At 54.5% G+C, this 22,771-nt stretch overlaps 1 protein-coding gene across 1 annotated transcript in view; it reads left to right on the top strand.

The window, feature by feature from the left end:
- Positions 1 to 22,771, top strand: part of SYNGAP1 (synaptic Ras GTPase activating protein 1) — a 66,313-nt gene that overhangs the window by 18,681 nt on the left and 24,861 nt on the right. Inside the window, 4 exon segments of the mRNA XM_081849362.1 lie at positions 9,507 to 9,604; positions 10,289 to 10,410; positions 11,506 to 11,659; positions 11,747 to 11,845. Of these exon segments, the coding sequence (XP_081705488.1) occupies positions 9,507 to 9,604; positions 10,289 to 10,410; positions 11,506 to 11,659; positions 11,747 to 11,845 (473 nt within the window).

Raw genomic sequence — 22,771 nt, 5'->3', positions numbered from 1 at the left:
TTCTGGTCACCTCGCCTCACAAAGGATGGAAGAGGTTGAGGAAAGGGCCACTAAGTGATCCAGGCGAGGGAGCGAAGAAAGGTTGCAGCAGCTGGGACTTTTCAGCTTTGAGAACAGGCGAGGAAGAGACAGGATAGAAGTTGATAGGATTATTCATGGCCTGGGGACAACTGGTTGGCCACTGTGAGAAGAGGGTGCTGAACTAGGTGGCCTGATCCAGCGGGCTTTTCCTACGTTTTCACGCCAGGCAGTGCCCCAGGCCTCTCTGCAGGGCTGTTGAGAATGTGGGGGATCTTCAATCAGTTCTGTCCCTCAAATCCTCCTCCAAAAGCTCCCCTGGGTAGAAAAGGGAGGAGCAGAAATTCCCATATAGTGAAGGAAATGGTGTGGCCTGAATGGGGCCTGAGCTGGGGCAGAGGCTGGCCAGGGGGCTCAGGGCCAAGAGGATGTGTCCCTTTCGTCTGCTTGTGTGAAATCACACGGGAGCCCCCCTCCCATGACTCTTGGGGGGTCATTGGGGAAAGGGAGGGAGCTTCTCTTTCCCCGACCAATCTCCTCCTTAACAAACCTGTACCCTAATAATTCCTCTAATCCAGACCAGTTTGGGGTGGGGGTGTTCACAGGCGCCTGCCTCGTTTTCCCTTCTGCGTAGAGTTGCCATATGTCCTGAAAATCCCAGACATGTCCTCTTTTGGGGGATCAACATGCCTGACTGGGGAGAATTTTATATTTTAAGGAAATGTCTGGGGTTTTTTTGGGGGGGGGAGGGTTATTTATTTATTTATTAGGCTCAGGCTGGCAGCGGTTTGGGCTGTCCTCTTTTTTGCTCTTCAGGATATGACAGCCTACTTCTGCGGTGATGTCTGCCCAGTCACTGTTCCTTAGGGGACTCTCCTTCCCTTCCCCATGTCCACCCCCTGCATGGGTCACCATGGGGTGAAAGTCCCCCTCAGCTACCCCATGGAGATTTCACTTGGGCTCCCCACACAAGTGCCACCATGGGGTGAGAGGGGGCAGTAGATAAGGGAGTTGGGGTGCCCCAGATTAGCTGAGGACACCCAGTTGTTCAGGGTGTGGGAGACAAAGAAGGGATTTTGAGGCGCCCCAACATGATCTCTCCAACGTGGATGGGTGGGTGGCACTAGCATTGTGGTGGGGTGCAGGGAGAGGGGTCGCGTGGGGGCCCGGAGATGGTGGAAGGACATCTTTGGGCATATAGGCAGCACAAGGAAGACAAAGGTGCTCCTGAACAAAGCACTGGTCCCTGAGCAGCCCCAACCAGGGCTTCTGGTCAAAGGGCAGGCATGATAGGACCTGTGTCTGTTCTGCATGCAGAAAGTCCCGGGTTCAGTGCCACGTGGCATTTATAGGGGCAGACAAACCCATGGCCTGGCTTGGTGGGGAGACAGCTGCTCTGCAGTGCCGATTGTGCCCCCTCCCTGGAATCCTAGAGAAAGCCAGCAGGCAGGGCAGGCTGGAGTGAGCGAGGTGGACTGACTCAGGATACGTTCCTCGTTTCGCCCTTCAAGACCCCATCCCAAAGGGACCCCAAGTATTCCCTGAGGACCCTGCCCTGGCCCCACGGCAAGGGCTCAGGGTGAGTTGCAATGTGTCCTCGTCCCATGGCCGCTTGGTGGTTTGTGTGGATGGACTGGGGTTTGGATCTGGTCTCTGGAGAGGCAAAATAACCACGGCCATGGAGGAGGAGGAGGAGGAGGAGGAGGAGGAGGAGGAGAGGAAGAAGCAGCAGCCCTGCTGAAGCAGCACCAGCATGGCTTCTGCAAGGGCCAGTCCCATCTCACAAACCTATTAGAGATATTTGAGGGTGTCAATAGCTCAGTAATAATAATAATAATAATAATAATAATAATAATAATAATAATAATAATAAATATATTTATAACCCACCCTCCCCAACCAAAGCCGGGCTCAGAGCGGCTAACAACAATAAAAGTAACACAGCATTCTAAAATCAATTTTTAAAAAAACCAATTCTATAGACAGAGGGGATTTGGATAATGGGGACCTTGGACTTCCAAACAGCTTTGGACGGAGTGATGTATGGAGGGGGGGGGCGGATCTTAACTTCACATACACACTCCTGGGGTCTGAAGGGGAGGTGACAGCCCAGGAGTGAGACCTGGGGTCATAGCAGGGACCTCTATGATCATTAGAATAGGGCCACTCTTGCCATTCCATTATACAAATTGATGGTGCAGCTGCATGTGGAGCCCTGTGTCCTGTTCTGGTTGCCTCAGCTCAGAAAGGATATTGCAGAGTTGGAAAAGGTTCCAGGGATGGAGCAGTCCCCTGTGAAGAAAGGGACTTTTAGTGTAGAAAAAAGGCAAGTGAGAAGTGAGATGGTTGGGTGTTTGTGCAGTTGTTGGGTCCTGCTGCTTCTGTCTGGGACACCTGGTCGCCCACCGTGAGGAGAGCAGGGGGCTGGGCCAGGTGGGTCCCCTTGGTTTGAGGACTGGGACATTTACAGGGAAACCAAAAGGCTTGCTGACAAAGCTATCGTACTGCCAACCATACTGTACGCTTGTGAAACACGGACCACTTACAAACGCCACCTCCAGCTCCTTGAAAGATTCCATCCATGGTGTCTCTGGAAAATTTTACACATCACTTGGGAAGACAGGCGAACTAATGCCAGTGTACTGGAAGAAGCAAATATCACCAGTGTGGAAGCAATAATTCTTCAACATCAACTTAATTGGACTGGTCATGTTGTGCGGATGCCTGATTATTGTCTTCCAAAGCAACTACTCTATTCCGAACTTTAAAATGGAAAGCGTAATGCTGGTGGTCAACATAAGAGGTTTAAAGACTGTCTCAAGGCAAATCTTTAAAAATGTAGTATAAACACCAACAATTGGGAAACACTAGCCTAAGACGAAAGGGAGAGACGGGCTCAGAGGAAGGCACGCTTGGCAAACCCTCCCCGGGTTCAACTCCTTCCCGGAAACCAATGTCCCCACTGTGGAAGGATGTGTGGATCCAGAATTGGCCTCCACGTCACTTACGGACTCCCTGCTAAGACCCTGTTCACAGAAGACAATCTTCCTTGGCTACGAGGGATGCCAAAGCAGCAGTAGCAGCATTTGGTTTGTTCAGAAAAGGGAAGGTGAAGCGCCAGAAGCCTTTTTCTCGGTGAATCCCCACCCAAAGGAGCCGCCTCATATCGCTGGGGCCACCCATGGGTGCTCTTTCTTCCTGGGGAAGCTGACAGAGGCTCCACGCCGAGGAAGATTGTGAGAGTGTGTTGGGGGACCCTGGCTGGGCTTCAGCTGCAGCCCCCGCCCTCGTGACCCACTGCCAGCAGCTTCTCAGCTATTCACTCCAGAGCCCCCCACCCGCGTCCCATCCCATAATAGTGAGTTCCATTGAAAGGTAATGGCTCCTGGGCGCTTGACAACTGTTGCTATAGGAACCCTCTCTCCCTCTGGCTGCCTTCCCAGGCAGTCCTATTCAGAGCTGGGCCTCCGTGGGTGTTGCTGCTCTGTGGGGCTGCGAGGGACCCAGGAGTCCTGGCTCAAACAGGGAGGGCGGGAGCATTGAGCCCCGCAGCCTGCAGTGGAGGGCTCTGTTCCAGGCCCCTAGCAGAGGACAGGGAGTCCTGCTTCTTCCCCCAGGTCCCCTGTCCTGGCTCCCCATGGGCCCCCTCTCCGGGGATGGGGGTCTTTGGGCTCTGGCCTGGGCCCTCCTTGCCTGGGGCAGTGTGTGTGCCCTTAGCTCCCCTCCCTCTTCATCCTCCCTTCCCCCCTTTCCTGCTCGAGGTTTAAAAAAAGATTTTTGTCTCCCTGAGAAGTTGGCTTAAAAGGTTTCCATGGAAACTCCAAGAAGAGATGAAGGGGAGAGGCAGCCGGAGACAGGCGGAATCCGGGGACATGCCCCCCCCCCAACACACACGCGCACACGCGACGCCCCCTCTTTGCTGCGGCCCTCCAGCGCCCCCTGCTGGCCCGCTGCCAAACTCCAGCGGCGGCGCCCCCTCGCCCGCGCTGACCCCGAGTGACCCTGCTCGGGCCGAGGGGTCCCGGGCGCAGCGGGGAGGGACCCCCCCCGGACCCAGAGATGGGGGGGGGAGAGGCGCAGAGTCCGGGCTTGGGGGTTTCTGCTCCGGGGCGCCCCGCTTTCGTGGCCCCAAGGAAGGGAGCGGGGGGGGGAGGGTCTGCAGCCGGGGCCTTTTCCGGGGGGGGGGGAGTTTAGGCTTCCCCGCCTGGTGCTCGGGAGTGCCGGCCGGGGTCCCGGGCCCCTCCGCCGCCCTGCCCGTGCCCGTGCCCGTGCCCGTCCCTTCCCGGCTCTCCCGCGAGCGGCTGCTGACAGGCGAGCCCGTCTCCTAGCAACGGCTCGGCATGCTGCGGGGAGCCAGCCAGCCAGCCAGCCAGCCAGCGAGCGAGGAGCGAGGAGCGAGGAGCGGGCGAGGAGGCGGCGGGCGGCGGGCGGCGGGCACCGGGCGGGCGGGCGGGCGGGCGAGGAGCAGGCAGGCAGGCAGGCAGGCAGGCGCAGGAGCGGGCGGGCCAGCTGCGCCGCCGCCGCCGGGCCGGCGGGTGGCAGGGGGAGCTCGGCCCGGCCGGCCGGCAGGCGGGCTGGGGGCGCTGGTCCGGCCGCATGGCCAGCTAGGCTGGGGCCCGGCGGCCCCCCGATGGGCCGCGCCCGGGGGCAGGAGACGGAGGAGACGGAGGAGCCCTAGCGGCCCGGAGGCCCCTCTGGCTTGCAGGTAAGGGCCGGAGGCTCCGCCGCGGGGGGCGGGGGCGCTGCGCGGGCGGAGGAGGCATCCGGGGGGGGGGGATGAGGGCGGCGGGCGGGCGAGGGCAGGCGAGGTTGCGCCGGGGCGCGGGGCCGACGGAGGCCGATCCTACGGAAGCTTGCGCCGGGGAGAGGAGCTGGGGCTCCGCTGCCCGGGAAGGGGGGCGCTGCTTGCCGGCGTCGTGCGTGCGTGCGTGCGTGCGTGCGTGACGGGGGAGGGGGGCGGACAGGGAGCCCCCTCCCCTGGCACCCGGCAGGCTGCCACCGGCTCAGGAGATGCCATCGCTGATGCCTCCCTGACCCTCCTGGAGGACCTCGGGGGAGCCCAGCGGCAGAGGGGGCAGCTGAGTCAGTTGCCCAAGGGGGCTCCTCCCAGCCCAGCGTAGCCAGGTGAACCCCCAAAGGGAAGCCGGCAAGGCCTGAGAGCCCCCCTTCCTCTCCCCGCCACAGTCTCAGGGTGGGCCTGAACTGCTCCCAAAGGCCGGAGCTCCCAGCGGCAAGAGCACCTCTGAGCATGCCTTCCCAGCCCCATGGCAGTCTGCACAAGACCTGGGCGCAGGTGTGCTGAGGGGCCTTGAGGGGGCAGCAGCTGAGCATCTCCCCCCCCCCATGGGCAGGTGCCACAAACCTGTCCCTCTGGCTCCGCAGAGGCTCACCTGGAAGCTGCTGGCTGGCTTTGCCTCCCCCAGCCCCTGAAGGCAGACCAACAAGCCAGGGGGGGGGAAACCCCAGCAGACCAAAGCCCCCCCTTGCGGGCAGGGTTCCCGTGGCTTCCCCTCCTTTCCCTCATGCTGCCTTTTAGCCACTACAAGAGGCACATGGTGGGGGGGGCTGGAACCCCATGGCAGGAATGGGCCCCCATAGGAGACCTGCAGGTGGGGCCTGGGGTGGGCTTTGCTTAGAGGGAACCCATCGATGGTTTTTGAAATGTGTGTGTTGGGGTAGAGGAGGAGATGTTGCCTCAAAAGACCCCCCCCTCCTGCCGTTGGTGAGGCCCACGTGGTTCCTCCTTGGGGCTGCACACGAGGGGGGGGGCAGCAGGCAGGAGAGCTGCTCTGTGGTTCCCTCTCTGCCAAGTGGGAAGGGCTCTGACCCTCCGGCCACAGACACCCCTCCCTCCCGCCCCCAGAAGCTGCTCTCCCTGGTCTGGCCTGGGAAGCTGAGCAGGGGGAGGCCTGCTCCATCCTTCGATGGGGGGCCTTTTGGGAAGACAGGGGGCCACTGGCAGCTGGGAGAGGCCTCCTGAGCTGGAGGGACCAGTGGCCTCACTCTGCAGGAGGCAGCTGCTCCCCCCCCCAGTTCTTTCTCAAGGTGCCTTGACCCAGATGTGGGGTGGGTGGAGGGGGGCCTGTGCCCCAGAGCCTGGAGAGGGGGCCTGGGAGCACCGGCCAAGTTGGACGAGTGGCTGGCTGGGGGTGGCAGCAAAGAAAGATGGCTCATCCACGAAGGAGGCGCAGATCCCTCGCTCTGTGTGCTTGGGGGAGGGCAATGGGCACAGCCCCTCCCTTGTTGGGGTTCAGGCAGCAGCCGCCTTCTGCTACTGGGGCATCAATGGGCAGGGGGGAGAGGGAAGTGTTGATGCTGGGAGGAAGGGGCCAGGGATGGCTCCCCCCACTGGGCCTGGTTTGGCAGCTCTTCATCAGCCACAGCCCCCCCTTCTCCCACCCCCACCCCCCACTCAACTGCCTCCAGAACAGGAGACATTCCTCTGGGAAGGCTGGCTTGGTTTGGAAAGTCCTCCTTGGGGGTGGGGGGCTTTCTGCCCCATGGACGCTGCCCTTTCCTCTCCCCACCCCAGTCACAAGCTTGGCCTTGGCTGAGCCATGGGGCAGAGGGAAGGTGGGGGTGGGAGGGGGCAGGTGAGCTGCCCCCTGGACTCTTCCTGCCCTGTGAACCCCCTGCAGGCAGGGAGAAGCAGCCAGGCATCCCCTTCTCTGGCCCAAGAGTCAGCTTAGGAGGGACCCCAGGGGGCACCCCAAAAAGCCCCGGCCTCTGCATCTGACCACCCTGATCAGCCCAGCCACCTGCCCACCAGGCAATGCAGAGACAGAGACAGAGGCATTGGTCTTCTGGGAGGCTGGTAGCTCCAGGCGGCCTGAAGGGGCTGCGTTCGGGTCCCGCTTGCTCCTGGGTGGCCTCTCTGGGAAGAGCAGGAGGCTGGTCCAGGTCCTGCTGCTGTGGGGCTCTTCCTAGCTGATTGGCGCCTGCTCTCGCTCACTGCGCCCCCCCCCATTACTCCCGGCCTGCCTGTCAAGCGCCCATCACCCCACCCCGTCCTGTCAGCATGGCAAGCTGCTTCCGAGCAGATGTGCCTAAATTGGGGGGGGGGAGGCTGCAAGATCTGGCTGCTCAGCAGATGTGCCAAAGAGCACCCCCACTTGACTGACGGCTCACATTCCAGCAGCCCTTCTGGGCTGGGGGCTCCTTGCCCCGGCCCCCTCTGACCCGGTCGGAGGTTTCAAGGCAGGCCTTGCGCTGAGTGACAGCTCCGTGTGAGTGATGGAGGGAGGAGCACCCCTGAGATGCGCTGCCCAGGTCCAGCTGCTGCAGCCCGAAACTGCGGAGGTTGCAGAGCTGGGAAGTTCAGGAAAAGAGCAGCCCAAACAGTGGAGGAGATGGAGGGGCTGCTCTGCGAAGGAAGGGAGGGAGTTCCAGAGGTCAAGTGTGGGCTGCGTGAAGCTTCCTGGGATGCTCACAAGTTCTGATGCTGTGAGAGAGGCAGGAAGACTTCTGCACTCCTTCTCCACTCCTTCTGCCATGGTGCCTCTGACTCAAGTCCCTTTCTTCACTTTGGTGGTCCTTTCCTGAGCCATTTCCAACTCCGCAATAGGCGGCCAGACAAGGGCACAGGGCTTCAAATGTGGCCACCCTGTAGACTTGTAGAATGGCATCAGCATTTTAGGTTTTGTGGTGATTTATGTGGAAATTGCTTAGCTTGGTTTTCTATTTTGTATGTTTCATTTATTGTTTATGAGTACTTTTGTTACGTTGCAGTTATGTATTTTTTTACGTTATAAGCCACATGATTTCAATTGTGGGAAAGTGACATACGTATACAATTATGTATAGATGTAGGAATATTGTCAGTTTTGTTTTCAATCACTTTCCCAAAGACCCCTAGTATGGCATTTGCCTTTTTCATGGCTTCCACACAACCTCTTCACCAAGGTCCCTGCTGTGACCCCAAGGTCTCGCTCCCGGGGGGCCGTCACCTCCTGTTCAGACCCCAACATACATCACTTTGCTCTGAATTTATCCTGAATTGCCTTTGCCATTGTAACACCCATTCCCTCAGTTTGGAGAGGTCCTTTTGGAGCTCTTTGCAATCTCTTTTTGCTTTAACAACAATTTAGCGTCATCCACAAACTTGGCCACCTCACTGCTGGCTCCTAACTCTTGGTCATTTAGGAGCAAGTTCAAAAGCTCAGGTTCCGATCCTTGGGGGACCTCCGTTTCTTTCCATTTGGGAAACATCCTGCAAGAGAACCCCTCCTCTTGTTCCTTGACTGCTCAGCTGACTCAGAAGTCTTTGGTGAGGAATTTGCTCCAGAGCTCTGTCTATATGGCTGGTTTGTGAGATGGGACCAGCTCTTGCAGAAGCCATGCTGGTGCTGCTTCAGCAGGGCTTCTTCTTCGGTGCTCTTGGTTACCTCTAATGCTGCTTTTCACTCGTTTTTGGCTGAGTGGCCTGTAATATCCCGGCATGGGCCTTCCATTGACTCCTTTCCAGTCCTCGGGTACAGAGGGCCAAGTCCTCCCTTCTGCCGTCAGGATGCCTGTTTGCTGAGGGGAGCTGTGTTGCCTTCAAGCCCTGCTGGCGTCTGGGTCCCTTCTCTTTGGGGTGCCCACTTGCCCACAGAGAGAAGAACGGGAGGCTGGGCTAGGCTGGACCTCCCTGGAGTTGTGTTTGTGTCCGGGGCAGGGACTTGGAAGTTGAGGAGCAAGAGAGGATAGCAGTGTCACAGGCAGAAACCCAACCGGTGCAGCATCTCTAGGGCAGCCCCATTGTGAGGGGGTAATGTTGGCAGCCCCAGGATGGGAAGGGGGAGGGCACTGCCTTCCATCAAAAAATCCCAGGCCTCTTCTGAGATGGCAGCATCAGCCCAGACCCCTGGGTCCTGTGGGGGGGGGGTCTTTGGTGGGTGCTCTCTCAAATGCAGGTGGCAAGTGGCCTTGGTGTGTGTCTGTGGGGGGGGGGGTGTAAATAGCCAGGCAGGCCTCTGTGCAGATTTTGCTACTATTTCCAGCTCTGACGCCAATTCTTTCTGCTATTTGAGGCTCCTGTGTGTCCCCCCCAGCCCCTCCTGAGGTGGAGGAGGAGCTGCCTCCGGCGTGCTTCTTCCCTCCCCCCCCCCAGCTGCTCATTCACAACCACCCAGCGCCACACATGCCAGGCGGTCCCTGGACGCAGCACACAGGAGCCTCTTTCCGCCCCCCCCCCATGATGCTGCCCCTGTCGCCTATGGGGAGAAGAGGAAGCCCCCTTCTTCCAGGGCCAGAGCCGGGCTGGGGGAAGGGGTGCCCCCGCTTCTCTGTCACCCACATGCGGAGGCTGGGACGGTGCCCCCCCTTTCGGCGGAGGGGAGCGCTGTCTGTGTCATTCTGCTGTCGCCCCCCATCCCTTCAAGAAGACCCTGCAGCCCCGCCGGGTCCTCCTCCCCCTGCGGCCTCCACTCTCCTCCACTGGCTCCCAGAGGGCACCCCCCACAGCGACAATGGGGCACCCCACCTGACGGCCGCCTCTCCTTTTGCAGAGCACCACGCTGCCCGGTCCCGTCGGAAGAGCGTCCCTGGAGGGAAGCAGTACAGCATCAACATGGACGCCCCACCCGCTCCGCCCTTCCGGCCCTCGGTGAGCAAAGGCACCCCACCCTCTCTCTCACACCCCCCCTGCCCCCCCTCACGCACCTCCGGGGGTCATGCAACTGGAGGAGGAATCCTGGAATGGGAGAGTCAGAAGGGGAAGCCAAGGGCCATCTAGACCAACCCCCCTGCAGGATCCCTGGGGACCGCCATCCAACTCCCTCCAGCGAAGGGGAAGCCACCCAGTCATAGAAATGGCAGAATTGCAAGGGGCCCCTGAGGGTCATCGAGTCTGACCCATTGCAATGTGGGAATCCCCATTAAAGAATCCCTGACAGATGGCCAGGGAGGGATGGCTGGCCTGGGGGAGGGAGCCCCTCCCTGGGGGAGCCTGCCCAGTTGTCCTGGGGGAGAAAGGGGGGCCGGCACCCAAAGAAGCCACCTTGCAAGAGCCCTCCCCCAGCAAGATATGGGGTCACAGTACAGGAAGGGGGGCAGCTGACCAGCTCACCCCATCCCTCCAAGTGGCTGCCACTGTACTCTAGGGCAAGAGGGACCGGGGGGCTGGCTGCTCAGCCCCAATGGGCCAATGTGGGGACAGGCCCTTTCCCTCCACGGGAAAGCAAAGATGGAGGTGGGGGACATGCTGAGAGGCTTCTGGCTGTGGGGCAGTTGTCCAAGGCAACTCCCTCTCTGACTCTGTCTCCCCCCGACCTTTGGGGCCCCCCAGCAGCAGGGATTCCTCAGCCGGCGCCTGAAGAGCTCCATCAAGCGCACCAAGAGCCAGCCCAAGCTGGACCGCACCAGCAGCTTCCGCCAGATGCTGCCCCGCTTCCGCAGCGCCGACCATGACAGGTGAGGGGATGACGACGGCAACGAAGAGGGCCAGGGCTCCCCCCCCCCCCGAGGTAGAGGCTGGGCTGCCCCTCCCAGTGAGGGGCAGGTGGGGAGGCAGGTTGGGGTGCCCCGTCCCCTGCAGGTGGACGCCAGGCCCGTATCCCTCCCCCCCAAAATCCTTGCCACTGGGTTGCCCTCCTCTGCTGCACGCTCTCCACCCCGACCCCCAGATCCCTCTGCTGCCCCCCTCCCTCCCCATGGCGGTGGCTGCGCTTGGCTGCCTCCCTGGGAGGCTCATCCCTGGGTCCCCGCGTGTATTTTTAGCCTCCTCCCAGCCCCCCCCCACTCTGACGGCAGCCCCGACACGCTTGGGCTCTCTCTCGCTCTCCCTCCGCTTATGCCGCTTGGCTAAAAATATCCTCCTGGGGGCGGCAGCTCCGAGCAGAAATGCCACTGGAGAAGGGAGGGGGCCTCCCAGCAAGAGGAGCCAGCTCACAGGCCTCCTCTCGCACCCACTGCCCACAAGGGGAGCCCCAGGGGGGTCCTCTGAGAGGGCGGGGGGCAGCTCTGTCCTCGGACCGGAGACAAGGAGCCGGTGGGGGACCCCTTTGCCCCCCATCTGCCTCTCTCCCTCCCAGAGGCTTCCCTGGATGAGAGAGAAGGAGCTGTGGGGCAGAGTGGGGGGCCGTCCCCCCATCCCGGGAACCTTCTCTTCCTCTCCCCCCCCCCCCCGTGTCTGGGGTTGATGCTGCCCGCCTCTCCTCTGACGCTGCTCTCCATCTCTCTCTCTCTCTTTCTCTCCTCCGCCTTGACCCCGTTCCAGGCTGGGACCCCCCTGGCAGCTGCAGAAATGTCCCCCTGGGGGGCAGACGCCAGGTACCCCGCCTGAGGGTGGGCTTTGCCCCAGCTGCCACCGGCACCTTCCTCCTGCCCCCTCACTCCCCCTCCCCACCCCGTAGGAGCAGCCTCACGTGCGCCCCTCCTTCAGGCTCCCTGGCACCCCCTGGACCCGCCTCCCTCTGCTCCCCCCGCACTCCGGACGCAGCCTCCGCACTCCCGCCTGCCCCCCACCCACCCCCTTCCCGCCTGACCTGTCCCTTTGCCCCCTCGCAGGGCCCGCCTCATGCAGAGCTTCAAAGAGTCCCACTCCCACGAGTCCCTGCTCAGCCCCAGCAGCGCCGCGGAGGCCCTGGAGCTCAACCTGGACGAGGACTCCATCATCAAGCCCGTCCACAGCAGCATCCTGGGCCAGGAGTTCTGCTTTGAGGTACGTGGGGGGGAGGGGCGAGAGAGGGAGGGCGGGTGCCTGGGCACGTGCAGAGCGCAGATGACCCCCTTCTGCCGCCCCCTCCAGGTCACCACGTCTTCGGGCACCAAGTGCTTTGCCTGCCGGTCGGCCGCTGAGCGGGACAAGTGGATTGAGAACCTGCAGAGGGCCGTCAAGCCCAACAAGGTAGGCCCCACACCCCCCCCCCGTTGGCCCTTGGCTGCCCCCTGGCGCCTGCCAGCCCTCGCCATTGGCTTGAGAGCCTGTTCCTCTTCCCCGTCCCTGATCCCACCAAAAGCTCTCAGGTGGGCAGGGAGCCAGTCAGCCCCACTGCCTCCCGTGAGGTCACTTCCTTTGCACCTGCTTTGCTCTGGGATGGGGGTCCTCCCCTTGCTTTGCCCCATGGTGCTACAAATGATAGGGGGACCCTCCCGCTATTCCCAGAAACTGATATTGAGAGGCAGGCGGGCTCCGGTGTGGCTGTCCGTCATCAGTAGCCTTTTTCTCCTCTCTGAATCTTTCTTCTCCTCTTTCAAAGCCATCCTGGCCTTCGCCGCCCCCTGTGGGAGGGAGTTCCACAGTTTAACTAGGCGCTGCCTAAAGAAGCACTTTGTTTTATGCGTCCTGAATCTCACTTCCTGTGGCTTCCTTGGATGTCCACAAGTTCCGCTGTCATGAGGGAGGGAGGAAAGCTTTCTCTCCCTCCGCTCTCTCCAGATCCCCAAAGCTGCAGCCTTTTCTCACGGGAGAATAAATCTGCCCCCTCCCCCAAACCGCAGAAACAATAATTCCACACAGAGCCTTGCAGGCAGGGCAGCAGAGCTTTCCCCTCCGCTTCTGGGGGCTGGCGTGAGGAAGGGCATCTTCAGCCACAGAGGCCGTACCAGAACCACATTCTTGGGGTCGCCACTGAGAAGTCCCCCTCGTCAACCACACGCAGGCCCCAAACCTCCTAGGGGCGGCAGGCATCCTCCTTCTTGCTGATCTTGTTTGGGGCGTCCCTGTTTCACTCCCAGATGGAGAGGACTAGCTCAGCATCCCGAGCTGCGGGTGTGTGGTGTGTGTGCGCGCACCAGCTCCCTAGCAGAGCGTGCAGGGATTGGGTCCGGCGTATGAGAGCTGCATTTGTTCCCTGGGAGGCAACTTGCTTTTCTGCAGACCTTCCTCTTCATCTCTGAGTTGTGCAGCTCTTCTGCTGGGACCCGGGTTTCCTGGGGGCATCTGTTTCCACCCTGCTGCATTTGGGCCAGGGGCACAGAGGGCCAGTAGTGGTGAAGGAAGGGCCACTCCTGCCCCAGAACAGACCAGGCTCCACTAGCTGCCTCCAAACGGTGCTGTCTCAGCCTTGAAATTTAAAAGAGAATGACTGTGGTTCGGAAACAGCGATTCGCAGCAGAGAGCTAAAAGCCCAAGATGAAATAACGGAAGCTGCAACTTGTTTTCTCCTGCTCTGGAGGGTTGGATTCGAACCACTAGCTTCAAGTTACAAGAAAGGAGATTCTGACCAAAACATCAGGAAGAACTTTCTGACAGCAAGAGCTATTTGATAGTGGAACGGTGTCCCTCAGGTGGTGGCGGACTCTCCTTCCTTGGAGGTTTCAAAGCAGAGGTTGGATGGCCATCTGTCATGGATGCTGGAGCTGAGATTCCCGTATCTCACGGGGTTGGGCTAGATGACCCCTGGGGTTCCTTCCTTCCAACTCTATGATTCTCTGGGAGCCAGAGTCAACTGGGCCGTCTTTCTCTTAAGTTTCATACATCTCTCTCTGGGCTCTTCCATACCTCTGTTTTTCCAAGTGGTTTTGCCTTTGCTTTCCCCAGAAAACTTACTCTTTAGCGCTGAATCAGAATAGGCAACAAACCACGGAAAACGTGGTTACTGTTTGTTCCATTTTGTGGGGGAAAGCGGCTGGGCAAGCAGAGTTGTGGGTGAGGCATCCCTGTCTCGCTCTCGCTCTCGCTCTCTCTTGCCCTGAACTGTGCCACTTAGAGCAGCAGCGCCTGTCACTTCTTGCTTAGCCTGGTAAGCTGAAGTGGCAGCTTTTTCCAGGTCAGGCCACTTTGCAACGAGGAGCCGCTCCTGGAAAGGGGTCTCTCTTTTTTCTGGCTTTCCTCCCCATTTGCAGTTCTGTGTCCAGGCTTCAGGACAGGGATGATTTTGTTGTTGTGAACTGGGTTGCTCTGCCAGCCGCAGGTTCCTCTGGGACGCCAAAGCAAGCAAAGGATTCTCCTTCCATGGAGGTTTACAAGCAGAGGCCGAGCGATGCTTTAGTTGTGATTCCTGCATTGCAGGGGTTGGACTAGGTGACCCTGGGGTCCCTTCCGACTCTACGATTCTGTGCTTCTGGGAAAGGGTTTTTTCACTTCTGGTGCTGATGTTGGCTGTTGGCCTCTTCTCAGGAAGTGTCCCACGATGAAAGGTCCTTATTTATATTCATTAGATTGATATCCTGCCCCTCATCACAAGATCTCAGGGCGGTGGGCCACGATGTGGCCATGAGGTCATCTCCAAGAACGGAGGCCAGTGCTCTGGCCGGCTGCCTCACGGCATTTGCTTAGGCCTTTGTGATTGAAGTCTGAGGATTTCTTTTGGTTGAGTCCCATCAGGGGAAAAGGCAGGGGACAGATAGATAACATGAATACATCCGCAGTTCTCCTTTTTATCCCAAGGCCTCTCAGTTCACCCAACTTGGAAGCATGGCAGAGCCAACTGGGCCATCAGAACCATGTGAGATTCTCTGGGTGCGATTCAGCTGCTCAGATCTCATGAAGCACCTGATCAGATATTGGAAGAAGACTCTGCAGAGCAGGAGCTCTTTATCTATCTATCTGTGGAACTCCCTCTCACAGTGATGGCCACCAACTTGGAGGGTTTTCAGAAGTTGTTGGCGTCCATCTGTCTTGGGAGGCAATGGAGGAGTCAAACTTGAACTGTTGGAAGGTTACAGCACCTGCTGGGGCTGGAGCGGGTGAAGGCATCACCGCGGCGTTTTCTCTCTCTGTGCGCCTCCTTCCTCTGGTCACCGCTGTCAATGCACCACCTGCCTGCCTGTCTCCAGGCACGGCGGGGTCGATGTTGCCAGCCTTCCTGTCACATTTGCAGAGAACTTTGTAAAACAGCTCCCCACAGAGCCTGTCCTTGGGGGTCCTGCCACCTTCCATTCTGTGGACGTGAGCAAGCCGGCTTGAAAGAGGATCCGACAAATTCACAGAGGAGAAGGCTATCAAATGGCTACTAGCCACGAAGGCAGTGGTCTCTGCCTCGCCAGCCAGAGGCAGCCGTGCTTCCGAATACCAGTTGCTGGAAACTGCAGGAGAGGAAAAGCCTCTTGCTTTCGGATTCTGCTTGCTAACTTTGCACAGTTCATCCACACTTGGCCTGATCCAGAGGGAGTTATGCTTTTAAGGTCCCAAGGCAGATTACAGCAATCAAAACACAATGTTAGGAGCAGTTTAAAGCAACTTACAATCACAGAAATAAGGTGGGTCCTAAAAGCATAACACCTCCAGCAACCTCTGGAAGCTGCGCAGCGAGGGGGGTGCCAGGTGCCCCTCGGGGGGGATGGACTTCCACAGCTGAGAGGTCACCACCGAGAAGGCCCTTTCCTGGGCTGCCCTCCCCCAAGCCTCTGAGGGCGGAGGGACAACCAAGAGGGAGGCCCGCTTCTGCCAAAGGGGTCTCTGGGGAAGGAGGGAGGGGCCTTTCAGAGATTCGGGGCTTGAGCCATTTCGGGCTTTGAGTGCTAATGAATTAGGCTCACAAACCAGCCAGCCCCCAACCCTCCTGCTTCTGCTGTGGGGCCTTAGGCCGGGGCCAGGACTGGCTTGGATCTCATCCTGATCTTTGATGCAAATCTTTCCCTTCTATTTTGTCTGTGAGGCATCTGACAAAAAGTACATACATGGATGCGGGGTAAAAGGGTGAATGCAGTACAATGTAAGCAAGTGTAAAGTAAACTTTGGAGCAAAAATTAATAATCTGAATTTCAAGTCCAAGCTCCTGGGGTCTGAATGGGAGGTGATGGCCCAGGAGTGAACCCTTGGGGTCATGGAGACCTTGGTGAAGAGGTGGCATGGGGACCGTGGAAAAGGCCAGCGCCATGTGAGAGATCATTAGGAAAGGGGCTGAAAAGAAAACTGCCCAAATTCATGCATACATAGTGTCATAGATAATCCTAGCTGTATGCCACCTTTCCATAATTGAAACCATGCGCAAGGCAGCTTACAGCATAGAAAAAAAACACATAATTGCAACAGAACAAAAATAGTCATAAACATCAAGAAATACACAACCAAAGGGAACAATTTCCACATAGATCATAATAACATCTAAACTAAAGATGCCAACCAGACCCCCCTAAGTGATGCCTCAGCCCAAAAGCCTGTTCAGCAGCCTCTGCATTTCTAGCTGGAGTCATTCAGGGCCCTCCCAGGCCAGGGGGGTGAAGGCCTGCAAGGTCGTGCAGGACTCCCAGCCAAGAAAAGGAACCTCATGGAGTCATAGAATTGTAGTGCTGGAAGAGTCATCTAGTTCCACTGCTGCAACACCTAAGTATCTGTGAAAGGGTTTGCGTGCCCAAATACTGCCCCTGCCAGGCACTCCTTTCTTGGTGGCGGAGAGGGCTGGAGCAGAAGGCAACAGGCCCCCATCCTGAACCACACGGGGCAGTCATGGTAGGATTCCACCCCCGTCCAACTTCTGGAGAAATTGGGGCTTCTCTCTGCCTAAAGGTGACCTCCTGATCTGGTCCTCCCAACCAGAATGGGGTGGATTTTGGTAAGCAGGTTTTGTGGTTGCACCTCTTCGAAAAGCACCCCAGTTCTGTCGTGTTGCTTGGTGCTTTCAGCTCTCTGACAGGGTTTCCCTTTCCTGAACATAGCTTTTGTCCCACCTTGGGAGTTTTATTTGTCCCAAGAAATCTGTTCTGCACTCCTCAAAAGCACCTTTCTCCTTGTTTCTCTTGAGCCCAGAGTCCCGGTGTTTTGTCAGGGTCTCCCATTCACGTACCGTAGATTAGGCTGTCATCCATGGAGACGGGGACTCCTTTCATGTCCCCCAGGAGTTCAGTCATCTTCCTTTGAAAAGCCTGGGGAGCACGCGTGATTCCAAACGGAAAGTGCAAACAGAACCTCCCGCCAGGCGTGACGAGAGACGTCAGCGTCGGGCTCTGGCTTGTCTCGGGTGTTTGCCAGAAGCTGCTTGGGGAGCCACATGGAGGAAACGCTTTGGCTCCAGCCGCTGTCGGGAGCAGGTCCTCTGGCATTGGCAGGGCACATTCTTCCCCGACATCGGTGTCGCTAGACTTTTAAGGGTTTGACAGATGCACGTCCCCCCCGTTGGTGTTGTTACATACCAGGCAAGAGGTTTGGCGGTCTCCTTTCTTGCCGCATTTCCACCTTGTGGAGCCAGGGATTCTGTGGGGTGCTGGTGCCCTCTGGAGTTTGGCACCTGGTCATAAAACAAGATCCCCAACATCATCTGAGACCTGCTGGTAGAGGGTGGTATTTAAATTCAATAAATCATCATCGTCGTCTATCATATCTGTGTCTTTCTGTTTCTGTCACAGAACGTAGGATTGGAGAAAGCTGCTTTATTCCGAGTCTGAGCATTGGTCCCTTTGATGCAGGAGGGACTCGGCCTTTCAGAAAGGAGCCGGTATCCTATGTCCTCCAGGAAGGCAACCAGCTTGCACTTGCTGCAGGCGTAGTTTTGCACCTTCTCAGGCAGGAAGACAAACGTAGCGCAGGTGTGGCAGGTCACTGCAGCAGGTCCCTCGCCCTCCCTGTCTCTTGGTCCTCTGCACACCGTGAGGCAGCACTCTGGGTCTTCCCCTCAAAACACCCTCAGAAACGCCCCCGTTTACGAGTTTTGATCACAAGGTCTCAGAAGCTGCAATATCAGCTAAGCAGAATTGCTGCTGGCTGCTAGCTCCTTCCACAAGTCACCTCCAGCTCTTTATTCTCTTCATCTGGACAAGACTTCCATTTTTTGGAGGAATCCTTCTCGCCTCCAACAGCTTCTTTGGCTCTGCTCTTTAATGGTTCTGGTTCCTCTTGGCTCTCAGATCAGGAACATGCACCTGATCTGCGGTACCTTAAGCAGCTCTCCAACATTCTGATCTGACCCTAATAATAATAATAATAATAAATTGTATTTATATCCCGCCCTCCCCAGCTGAAGCCGGGCTCAGGGCAGCTAACAACAATAAAATAGTGCAACATTCTAAAAACATTTCATTATAAAAATTAATTAAAATCAAATTGATGGCAACCATTAAGCTAATGTTGCTTTTCAGCTTTCTTTTTTCTCAATCCCCTCTTTTTGGGGACTTTTTATATTTCAAAGTCAAATGTGGCGAGCATTGGATTTTCTTGTCCATTGTCCATTTGGAGCGCTGTGTTCCCCATTCCCAGTGAGTTCAGGAGCACCGACATACTGTACCAGGTCCTGGGCATCACTTGGGGGGATGTCCCAAGTCGCTTGCCCAGACCAAAAGGCCCCGTCCCTTGTGGCTGCTCCTCAGAAGGGAGTCAGCTGATGGGAGGTTTCTGGTTGCTCTTGTTTGATCCTTTTGGAGACGAGGCTACTAAAACCACACATAGTGTTGCAAGTGCAGTTAGCCCATTAGACAGAGATCACCCCTCTCTTTGTTGGAGAAAGAGGCTTGGAAGAGACGCTTCCTCTCCCCTAGCAGACTTGGCACAATTATTCCAAGGACATTAAAACTTTGTTGGATTTGTATCTGCCACCATCCGCTTTTAAATAAGCATTCCCCACAAAACAAACTTAGGCTAGAATAAATCACGGGCAATTAGCTTTGCAAATAAATTAAGATTTTTAACCACCGAGTTTCAGAAGTTGCAGCAAGCAAGTCTCCTACTATTGGCAGTACAATAAAGAAGAAAACCTTTCCAAATGACCTAAAAAAAACTTGGTTTCCTTAGAAATAGGATCATGTAATCTTTGGGTTAGCAAAGTTGCAGGCTGTGAAAATCTCATTTTAGAGAGATTTTCCATTCACATGGTTTTTCTTGCAACTGGGAGCAGTTCCGCATGGCTCCTATCTTCGAGGAAGGTGGAGGGTAAGGAAATGAAAACCTGCTGGAAGCCTGCTAACTCCGTCCACACTGGCAACTGAGCTCAAGGCTTATCCCTTTCATGCATTCAGGTCTGAGTCAGGAACAGTGTCTTACCACAAGCCTGATGGATCACTTAGTCCAGCATCCTGCTCTCACAGTGGCCACCCAGACACCCATGAGGGAATACCCAGAAGCAGGATCCGAGCACAAGCTTGTTAGTTTATCTCAGCGCTGCATAAAGAAGGACTTCCTGTTAACTGTCCTGAATCTTCCGACATTCAGCTTCCTTGCATGTCCAGGTTCAATCCCCGAGGGAGGCAGGGCTGGGAAAGGAGGAGCCCTGGGAAAGGAGGACCCCTGCCAGTCACTCCCAGGGGCCAGAGACCAGCCGCCTCCCCTGTCTTTTGGTCTGAAACCCCAAGGGGGATTTCTTTTTCTTTTTTTAATTATTTTTATTCAATTTTTCCAATACAAAATTTATACAAATCATACATCTTTTTTATATCCATTCTCTTTTTGACTTCTCTCAACTTGACTGATACTCCTTCCCTTCTTAATTTCTTACACATTTCTAAAACCTTACTTCCATTATTTTTATAGATTAAGTCTTATTTTACTCACATTCTAACATTTCTTCTTACAGAGCTTCATTGAAGCTTACAAGCGTTATTTGATTATCACTTAATTTATGCATATACTCTGTAAACTTTTCCCAATCTTCTATAAATCTCTGATCTCAGCGGTTTCGGATCCTTCCCGTCAGTCTATCAAGTTCTGCATAGTCCGTCATCTTCATTCTCCATTCGTCTAGTGTAGGTAGCTCCTCTTGCTTCCATTTCTGATCCATCAATATTCTTGCTGCAGTCACTGCATATAAAAATAGCTTCCTTTCTTTCTTATTTATCTCGTTCCCTGTAATACCAAGTAAGAACGCTTCTGGTTTCTTAACAAAAGTGTAATTAAACATTTTCTTCAATTCATTATATATCATTTCCCAAAAGCTTTTTCTTTCTTACACTCCCACCACATATGATAGAATGTACCCTCTTTTTCTTTACATTTCCAACATTTGTTACATCCTTTATACATCCTTGCTAACTTCACTGGTGTTACATACCATCGATACATCATTTTCATCACATTTTCTTTTATTGTTGTACATGCAGTGAATTTTAAACCTTCTTTCCATAATTTCTCCCAATCCTCCATTTGTATATTATATCCAAAATCTTTGGCCCAGTCAATCATAACCGATTTTACCTCTTCATCCTTTGTATGCCATTTTAATAATACCTTGTACATTTTAGCCAAAACTTTAAAATCACTATTTATTATTACTTTCTGAAATTTCGACTCTTCAAAGCCTCTTAATCTTAGATCTTTTTTAATAATAATAATAATAATAATAATAATAATAATAATAATAATAATAATTAATAATAATAATTTATTATTTATACCCCGCCCATCTGGCTGGGCCTCCCCAGCCACTCTGGGCGGCTTACATAAAACCAAAAATACAATAAAATATCACACGTTAAAAACTTCCCTGAACGGGGCTGCCTTAAGATGTCTTCTGAATGTCAGGTAGTTGTTTATCACTTTGACATCTGCTGGAAGGGCGTTCCACAGGGCGGGCGCCACTACCAAGAAGGCCCTCTGCCTGGTTCCCTGTAGCTTTGCTTCTCGCAATGAGGGAACCGCCAGAAGGCCCTCGGCGCTGGACCTCAGCGTCCGGGCAGAATGATGGGGGTGGAGACGCTCCTTCAGGTATACTGGGCCGAGGCCGTTTAGGGCTTTAAAGGTCAGCACCAACACTTTGAATTGTGCTCGGAAACATACTGGGAGCCAATGTAGGTCTTTCAAGACCGGTGTTATATGGTCTCGGCGGCCGCTCCCAGTCACCAGTCTAGCTGCCGCATTCTGGATTAGTTGCAGTTTCCGGGTCACCTTCAAAGGTAGCCCCACGTAGAGTGCATTGCAGTAGTCCAAGCGGGAGATAACCAGAGCATGCACCACTCTGGCCAGACAGTACGCGGGCAGGTAGGGTCTCATCCTGCGTACCAGGTGGAGCTGGTAGACAGCTGCCCTGGACACAGATTTGACCTGTGCCTCCATGGACAGCTGTGACATTTCATTGATTTCATTGATTTGAAACATTTCATTGATTTGAAAATAATGCAGCCAATCATTAACATATTCCTTAACTACCTCAAACGACTTCAGCCTCCATTTACCTTCTGTTTTTGTTATTAGGTTCTGATATGTTGCCCATCCCCCTTTCATATTGATTTTTTTCACACTCAGCGCCTCTAGTGGTGACAATCAATACAGAGTTTTTGCTTCCAACAGATTTTTATACTTTTCCCAAAACTCTATCAAAGACCTTCTTATGATGTGGTTTTCGAAACCTTTATGTACTCGACCATAAATAAGCATGCCACCCAAATCTATTGTCAAAACCTTCTAAATCTAGCAAATCAGTGTTTTCTAATTTCATCCATTCCTTCAACAGAGGCAAGATGCTTCATAGTATAATTTCAGGTCTGGCAGGGCGAAGCCTCCTCTTTCTTTCGCATCAGTCAATAGCTTAAACTTTATTCTCGGCTTCTTACCCTGCCATATAAACCTTGAAATTTCTCTTTGCCAATTTTTAAAGATAGCTGCCCCCCGATCACTGGAACGGTTTGAAATAGAAATAACATCTTTGGTAGCACGTTCATTTTTATTATTGCAATTCTTCCCCAAAAGGTCTTACAGGAAAAAGCAAGGGGTGAGAAGGTGAAAATTTTAAGACCTATTGCAGTCGTTAAGAGTCGTCAACAGGCTCATCACAGCTATCTGCCAATCACCCATTCCCACCACCCTTCTGAGTATTACCCCTCCCCACCTTCTCACTATATAGAAGGGTCTGGTGACTTCTGTTTCAGTGTATCTGAAGAAGTGTGCATGCACACGAAAGCTCATACCAAGAACTAACTTAGTTGGTCTTTAAGGTGCTACTGGAAGGAATTTTTTAATTTTGTTTTGTATATGATTTGATGTCTATAACAATGAAAATCCACCAGGGGGCGCTCAAAACCTATCCAACCAAGTTAATTGACGCAGTGGTGTTTTTATAACACTTAAAAGAGAAACAAAACATAAAATTTGTATATTTAAGTTCTTCTTTTTCCCCCGCCTCTTGGATGGCCAAATCCAATATTTGGTATATTTGTAGTTATGTCCCACTCCACCAATATATTTGTAATCCACTTCCGACTATGAAACAAAAACAAAAAATCCAAATTTCAAAATTGTAATCTTCAAGACCCTCGGATCTCCAACCCTCAGTTAGCCCCAAGTTCTCCTCTCAATAACAAAGGTTATAAGTTCACAAAAAGAAGAATATAATCCCCACAGCTTGTTGCAGGAAAAGATGGTAATCACAAGGAAGAAAAGAGAAAAAGCAAAAGCAAAACAAATCCCAATGTTCAAAGGTCTCTTAAAATGGCGGTTCTTTGTTCCCTTTAGCAGAGGGAATAAAGAGGGGCGGTCTTTCTTTCTCCCTCCATCAAAGTTAAAATAGAAAGCGCTTTTACTGTGCTCAAATCAACTGTAATCCACAGTCCGACCAAATCAAACACAAACATAGCTCTTCTCTTCTTTGTCTATGTCCTTTCAAAGGTGAAGATGAAAATTATAAGTTAAAAATGGAGCTTCGAAACTCATTGCGCAGTTCTTTTTGAAATCGAAAGTAATGTAAAGTACTCCGTTCCCGGGATCCTTTTTCAACGTTCTGATATATCTCTCAGATGAGAAAAAAGAATACAATCCAAGTAAGGGAAATAAAGGAATATCTTCTACCCCCTTAGTTTCCAAATAGTTTTTTACATCAGCACAGGGGATAGATCTTTTTGGCGAAAACAATCCCCGTTTGTTTTGTACTCATGGTTCCGTTCGCTCTGTAAATAGTCTCTGTGTATTCTTCGGAGTTCAGACAAGGTTGACCTCCTGTTTGTCCCTTGTCTGCGTCGAATTAGGTCCGAATCT

The sequence above is a fragment of the Podarcis erhardii genome, assembly GCF_964252035.2.
Source record: "Podarcis erhardii genome assembly, chromosome: 2".
NCBI lineage: Eukaryota > Metazoa > Chordata > Lepidosauria > Squamata > Lacertidae > Podarcis > Podarcis erhardii.
Note: the sequence above shows the minus strand (reverse complement) of the source record. Positions and strands in the feature narration are given on the sequence as shown.